This window comes from Nanorana parkeri, unplaced genomic scaffold, assembly GCF_000935625.1.
Source record: "Nanorana parkeri isolate BGI_ZX_2015 unplaced genomic scaffold, ASM93562v1 scaffold5, whole genome shotgun sequence".
NCBI classification, from domain to species: Eukaryota; Metazoa; Chordata; class Amphibia; order Anura; family Dicroglossidae; genus Nanorana; species Nanorana parkeri.
In genome coordinates, this window is record NW_017306273.1 from 569,304 (window position 1) to 576,647 (window position 7,344).

A 7,344-nucleotide genomic window follows, 5' to 3' on the forward strand; every position below is an offset into this window, starting at 1 on the left:
CCCTTACGACTTGTGGGCTTCGAGCGATCAGTTTGGGACACTTCTGAGATCATTCAAAATTCATTTGACCTGCTTCAATATGCAAACCCATCTGAAGCCAACAAAATCCAGGCCTTTGCCCCCTTCCCTCTGACTGTATGCATATATGTGGCTGCACAGAGGAGGGCCTTGCCCTGTTCTGCTGTGCTCAGTCGTGCACCCCTACCACTATGACTGCATCATTACCGACGGCTCCCGATGAAAGCCGATTATAGTGATCACATGATCAGGAAAGCCTGTGAAACACCTCCCCTGGGTTCAGGCGTTAGGATATCTCCATGATAGGTCCTTATAACAGCTGCCGCGGCACAGAGCGTACATACAAGGCCTGTAAAAGTGTAACAGAACATCTCGATGGCATCCGTTTGGGACACTTCTGGGATCATTCGAAATTCTTTTGACCTGCTTCACTATGCAAACCCATTTCAAGCCAACAAAAGCCAGGCCTTTACCCCCGTCCCTCTGACTGTACGCATATATGTGGCTGCACAGAGGTGGACTTTGCTCTGCTCTGCCCCATATATGTATCACTGTACTTTGCTCAGTCGTGCACCCCTAGCAGTATGACTGCACCATCACCAACAGCTGCCGATCACTGTGAAAGTCAATTATAGTGATCACATGATCAGGAAAGCCCGTGAAACGCCTCCCCTGGGTTCAGGCGTTATGATATCTCCATGATAGGCCCTTATAACCACTCCCGGAGCACAGAGAATACATAGAAGGCCTGTAAAAGTGTAACAGACAAGTAATGAGAGCTGATAACCGCCACCAACATGGCAGTGTCAGAAATTTCCAGTGCCACTTTAAACCACAGGACAGTAATACTTTATTATTGAGGTCAGTCTCTGCTATACTGCATGTGGTAACATGGCAGACAACACTTGGAAAGAAACAGCGGCCTCTCCGACACCAGGTAAGGGAATACTACGGAACATCTAAAGATAAAAGATATCCGGAATCATTTTGCGTCAGTACCCGCTGATAAAATAATCTGATCCCGAACCGCTGATGCTAGGGAAACTTCCCTGATCTGTTTAACCTCTTCATCACCTCAGTGGCGTCAGACAGTTCCCTTACTGAGATGCATGAACTTTGAGGTTATTTCAGGGCTCGCCGTATCTCTAAAAAGTGTTTGCTACACAAAACCGCATCGAAGAGCTGCGTTCACTCCGGTGATTAATGAATTACTTCTACCTCTGGAATAAAAAAAAGAAGAGCTTTTTGCATTCGGTGGTGTCCTGGTGTTCCCGGCTTTTACATATTGCATTGCACAGTGCGTGTCATTTTGGAACCAGCATTTTGTTTTTACATTCATGCATATAAATGATATCGAAATAGAAGTATGTATTAAGCCGATCGTCGGGAGCAGACGTGTTCTAAATCCTTGGAACAGGAAATCTTACGTGTGCCGGGTTATGGCTCGATCTTTACTCCTTTGATGAACGGAAGGCCGGTGGGAACATTCCTTTTATAATCAATATACTGCTCTCCGAAGAAGTGGATCAGGGAGTATTCCTCTTCCTCCACTCGCTCGCGGAAAAACCTCCAGGAAGCCAGAGTAGCCATCTTGGCCTCTATTTGGGTTTGCAGTGGGCAGATATTAGAGTTCGGACTTAAGAGTGGCACAGTACCTGGGTCCCGATGCTCCAGTAGAACCACCCGACGTAAGAAGGATGTCTGAACCAGGAGTAAACTCCGGAGGTCACCAGTATGTGCGATTCCGACTTCTCATTCTGCACGATGTGGTTGAAGTTGGAGCCGGCAGTGAGCATTGCAGATTTCCTCAGAGACTCCCCGAAGATCACCATCACCAGTCCGATCACACTCAGACATGATATCTGCTTCAGGTCTGCAAAACAAGACAATTCTCACTAATAACATCACACTACAAGTAGAACTAAAGCCTGGCTCTCCTTATCAGAAACATATCAGGGGGGATTTATCAGAACTGGAGCAGACAGAATCTGGAGCTGTTGCCCATGGCAACCAGTCAGCTTCTCTCTTCAAAGTGTTCAGTTAAGCTTTGAAAATAAGAGACGATTGGTTGCCATGCACCGCTGCTCCAGGTTAGATAAAGAGTACCTGTCCCCTCCAAATGCTATCACACGGGATTATTATTCCCTGTCCGATAGAAATACAGTTACGTTTAAAAAAAAAAAACAATTTAAAAGAAAAAGTAAAAAATATTAAAAATGTAAAAAGTAAAAAAGCAATTAAAGTAAAAATAATAAAACAAATGAAACATTTTTACAAAGTAAATAAAAATTAAAACCAGCCCCGCTGCCCCCATCTGCATGCAAATAAACACGCAGTTTTTTTTGTGTGCAACCGCTCGGGCAGGGCGGTATTGCAGCAGGTAAACGCGCAATCGGCCTGGCATGACTGGGGTGTCATTAGAAAATGGCACTGACAGCGCGATTGGCGGTGGTGTGCGATCTGTAACTGCCCGGTCATCGTGCACGAAACCGAGCGGATGGCTGAGTGGTCACGGAATCGCACACCACTGCCGATCGTGCTGTCAGTGCCATTATTTTCTAACGGCATGCCAGGCAGATTGCACGTTTTCCTGCTGCAATACCGCCCGGGTGATCCCACACGATCACGGTTAAAAACACTGCGCGGTGCATGTCATGAAAATAGGTACATCTACCTTTTTTTCAGCGATTGCCACGCAGATGTAACCCCATACATGCGGATGCAACCGCACACAATCGCATGTCCTGGGAATCCCCAAGGAGGTGTCCCCTGAAGCCTGCTCTGAAGGGTGCCCCCTGAAGCCTGCTCTGAAAGGTGGCGTAGGCTTTTAGCAGTTTGCAATCTCCTGGGGAGGTCATTACATCCTATACAAGCCCTTTAAAAGACACGTACCTGGAAGGTCATTACATCCTATACAAGCCCTTTAAAAGACACGTACCTGGACAGATGGTTTTCTCGATGGTGAACTCCACCCAGGAGGAGATGGCCGCCAGTGTGTACTCCACGCTGTGATTCAGCAGGAAAGAGTCCAGGGACAAACTTTTAGGATTGTTCACCGCTGTGATCAAGTATTCCGAGTAGTGGAAGAATGACAGAGAACACACGTACCTAGGAGGGGGAGGGGGAAGAGAAAGCTCGAATGTATCAGGAATCAATATAACAACTGAATCTGATAGAAGTCACATCACTACTGCACAGGTCAGGATCAAAGAGGGCTCGGTCAGATCTCATAGTGCGCTGCAGCGTGCTGCAATAAAGAGGACCTTTTATTTAGAGTGGCTGTCAAAGCACCACCAGGTATTGCTTACAAGGATGCTGAGACTATCATTGAAAGAGCTGAAATCCAATGAAGGAAAGGGGCGGGACATGTGGATATATATATATATACAGGGCTCGAAAAATCCACTCGTCTGTGACGAGCAGACAGTGGAGCCCGATGTACACTACTCACCATCCGAAGTGCCTCCACCCTGACTGGCTGACGCCCACCAGTAGCCCGCAGCCGAAGGCAAAGCCCAGGAACGCCGCTCTGATGGCCACCTGCACAACACAGACGGGATGAAGAGAGAGGAATGGGTCCAGGTTACTGATAATAAAGACTAAACATTGAAATGATCTGCAGATCCAGAGGTATGGGGAGAGGAAGTTCTATGCAAATATCGACACTTTCTCTAAAGTCAAATTTAATTCTGCCCCCACCCCCCTCTTTAATTTCCCCATTGGTCAGTGAGGCTGCCCATCACATGAAAGTAATAGATATCCAGAGAAGGAGGAAGGGGGTGTGGTCATATATGACTCCTGAGTCTCCCTATTGGGGAGTGATGCCGCCTGTCACATTAATGTAATAATAGATATCCAGAGAAGGGGGGAGGGGGTGTGGTTAAATATTACTCCGGCCAATGAATGCATAGGCCATTGATCTGGGAAGTGTTGCGTTTGTTAATGTTTACACACATTCAGGATGGACGCAGGACGCACAGGATTCTATATTTTCCAAACGCAGGTGAGCGCACAGTGTGAATGATCCGATTTACAATCATCACATCCGTTCATATGTGTTTAGTAATGTCCTGTGATTGCATATAATGACATGTATGACACTGCCGTGTGAATGGGGCCTGAGATGTATTTTGAGTCATACGCTCCGTGTCTTTACCCCCCCCCCCTTCTCCTCTACATCACTTGTTATACATGACAGGAGGAGGAGAGGGGAAGTCTCATAGATCACAATGTCTTCTCTTCTCACATTATACAATGTACAGCGGTGACACCGACACTGAACCAGATTAACTCTGAGCTCCTCTCAGTGTCACCTGACAAATCCTATTACTGGAAATAGCACAAATCCCCCCTCCCTGTCCTCATGCAATCCAACAAATCGCCCCTCCCTGTGACCCCACAAATCCCTTCTCCCTGTGACCCCACAAATCCCTTCTCCCTGTGACCCCACAAATCCCTCCTCCCTGTGACCCCACAAATCCTTCACTCCTGCGACCCCACAAATCCCCTCTCCCTGTCCTCCTGCGACCCCACAAATCCCCTCTCCCTGTCCTCCTGCGACCCCACAAATCCCCCCTCCCTGTCCTCCTGCGACCCCACAAATCCCCCCTCCCTGTCCCCCTGCGACCCCACAAATCCCTTGTGGGACCGGTGGAGACGTCAGTGGGGAGGTCGGTGCACCCGGTGGAGACGTCAGTGTGGAGATCGGTGCACCCGGTGGAGAGGTCAGTGGGGAGATCGGTGCACCCGGTGGAGACCTCAGTGGGGAGATCGGTGCACCCGGTGGAGACCTCAGTGGGGAGATCGGTGCACCCGGTGGAGACCTCAGTGGGTAGATCGGTGCACCCGGTGGAGATGTCAGTGGGGAGATCGGTGTACCTGGTAATGGGCTCCCCGGTAGAGAAGTAGCAGCAACCCATTGAGGACGGCTATGAAAGCGGTGAAGATGATTCGGTCCCCGGTATTCCCCAGCAGGCCGGGCCCGACTTCGATGTAGCGGTTGGTGACGATCGGCAGGAAGATCACTGACAACCCGAGGAGGAAACTGACCACACTGACTCTCCCCTCCACCGCCAGCCGCTCGCCGGCCATGTTGGAGGAGGCAGAGAGGAAGCGTACCACCCACTTCCGCCCAGGCAGGGGCGTGTCCTGAGCTGCCACACGGACAGGAGGAGGAGGCACAGCGACCCCTGCCGGTGAAAAACCTCGTAGTTCTGAGGAAACCGGAAGTAATGCGGTCCCACAACTCGACAAGTTCGTAGTTTTGATCGATCACCGGCCGGATGGCGCACAGCGCAGAACTATATAGAGTATATAGCATGTGACAGTCAGCCTTCCCACCCCCCACCCTTCATACCTATAGGCTATCTATACATCAGAGGTAGGCAGCCTTGGCACTCCAACTGTGGTGAAACTACAAATCCTATCGTGCCTCAGCCTCTGGAAGTCATTCCTGTGGCTGTCAGTCTTGCACCTGCATGGTGGGACTTGTAGTTCCACAACAGCATGGAGTCCCAAGCCCAGATAGCAAGCAATTGAGCTGCAAGTTTGAAAATGACTTGCTAAACTATTGCAGACTTGCCGAGCTTCACAATTTTGTTGCACAATTACATGGGTTGGCATCCTGATGTCTCCAGGTGGCCTGTGCAACTCTCAGGTGAGCTGTGTGCACCCTCAGGCGTGCTATGTGACTCTCAGGTGGACTGTGTGACTCTCAGGCGGGTTATGTGACTTTCAGGTGTACTGTGCGCACTCTCAGGTGGGCTGTGCACCTCTCAGGTGTACTGTGCGCACTCTCAGGTGGGCTGTGCTGCTCTCATGTAGGCTATGCGCCTCTCAGGTGGGCTATGTGACTCTCAGGTGGGCTGTGCTGCTCTCAGGTAGGCTATGCGACTCTCAGGTGGGCTGTGCGACTCTCAGGTGGGCTGTGCGCACTCTCAGGTGGGCTGTCTGGGCTATGGTGTCTCACCAGGGGTCCGCAAGCGGGCAGCACGGTGTCAGGGAGCTGGAGGAAGAGAAGGCCTGTACCTGTTTACAGGTGCCCGCAGGTCAGAGGAAGACCCATTTTCAGGTCAATGCAGCTGCCAGAGATGGCGCTTGCCGGGGACCTCAGCAGCTGCATCTGTCAGAAAGTTTAAAGTGCCGACAATGAGTGTCTTGTGTGTCCGGGTGTCCCCTGGCTGGACAACCGGATACAAGACTCCAAAACCAGACTGTCCGGGTGAAAACCGGATTGGATGGCAACCCTAATGGTGCTGCACATGTGACCAGCTATGCCGCCAGCCATTTGAGGGCTTCAAAGTTTGGTTGAGAGCTGAAATAAGCACACACAACCTTGAATGTTTTGGGAGACATTAAATTGGTGGGTAAAGTTCCTGTTTAAAGTCAAAAGACAGTAAAAATACGTTTCTCTTTATAACATGTTTTCATTTAACACAGCGATGGGAGTTAAAGGCGAAATCAGACGCGTCTATGAATGGAGAGAGCTGTCCGGCCTTCACAAAAACACTTCAGCAGCCGCCCTTCCATTCCCCCAGATGGTGGCTGTTTGTTTTGATGGGGAGCGGAGTCAAACACAGCATCTGAAAGACTTGGAAGTGAATGCCAGAGGACAATGGCAGGAAAAACCCACACGGCTCATTCAGCGGGTGCAGAGATAGAGACTTGTTATAGTGTGGGAAGCGGAGTGAGAGGGGGGGAAGATAAAAGACGTCGCACCCATCGACGACAGGGATGAGAGGCTCTAGACTGACTGACGGGTCAGAGGGCCATGGTAGACCAATGCCTCGGGACAATACAAAAGGTGTCACCTCCACAAATGCCTTTTAAGTGTAAATTTAGGGAAGAAATCATAAATTGTCAGCTTCAGAAGGAGCACGTAAGATAAATCTGAGTGCTAAACTCCGGGCAGATATAGAAGACACACAATTAAGCCGTTCTGCATTCAGTAAAGTGGAAGTTCACCCTACAATTACTCAATGAGCATCAAACAGCCATATAACATATGTACCTTGATAAATACATTGGGGGGAATTTATCAAAACAGGAGCAGACAGAATTTGGAGCAGTTGTGCATGGCTACCAATCAGCATCTCTCTTCAGTTTGCTCAGCTATGATTTGAAAACGAAAGAGAGAAGCTGATTGGTTGCAATGCAAATCTGCTCAAAATTTTGTCTGCTCCAGTTTTGATCAATTCCCCCTCATAGTGTCATGTTTGACTTCTGCCCGGTTGTCCAGGAATCAGCATTGGAAGCTGACAGCCATTTACCAGCAACACCGTGCAACTCATAAGGGTCTATTTATAAACAGTTTGCAGGGCTGTGAAT

At 49.4% G+C, this 7,344-nt stretch overlaps 1 protein-coding gene across 1 annotated transcript; it reads right to left on the reverse strand.

Moving 5' to 3' along the window:
- Window positions 1–1,402: 1,402 nt before the first annotated feature.
- Window positions 1,403–5,126, reverse strand: ICMT (isoprenylcysteine carboxyl methyltransferase). The gene is given in 5 exon segments (XM_018552346.1): window positions 1,403–1,614; window positions 1,656–1,891; window positions 2,957–3,126; window positions 3,470–3,558; window positions 4,897–5,126. Coding segments are annotated over 5 exon segments (867 nt in total). The 5' UTR covers window positions 5,110–5,126; the 3' UTR covers window positions 1,403–1,455.
- Between the last annotated feature and the right edge of the window lie 2,218 nt (window positions 5,127–7,344).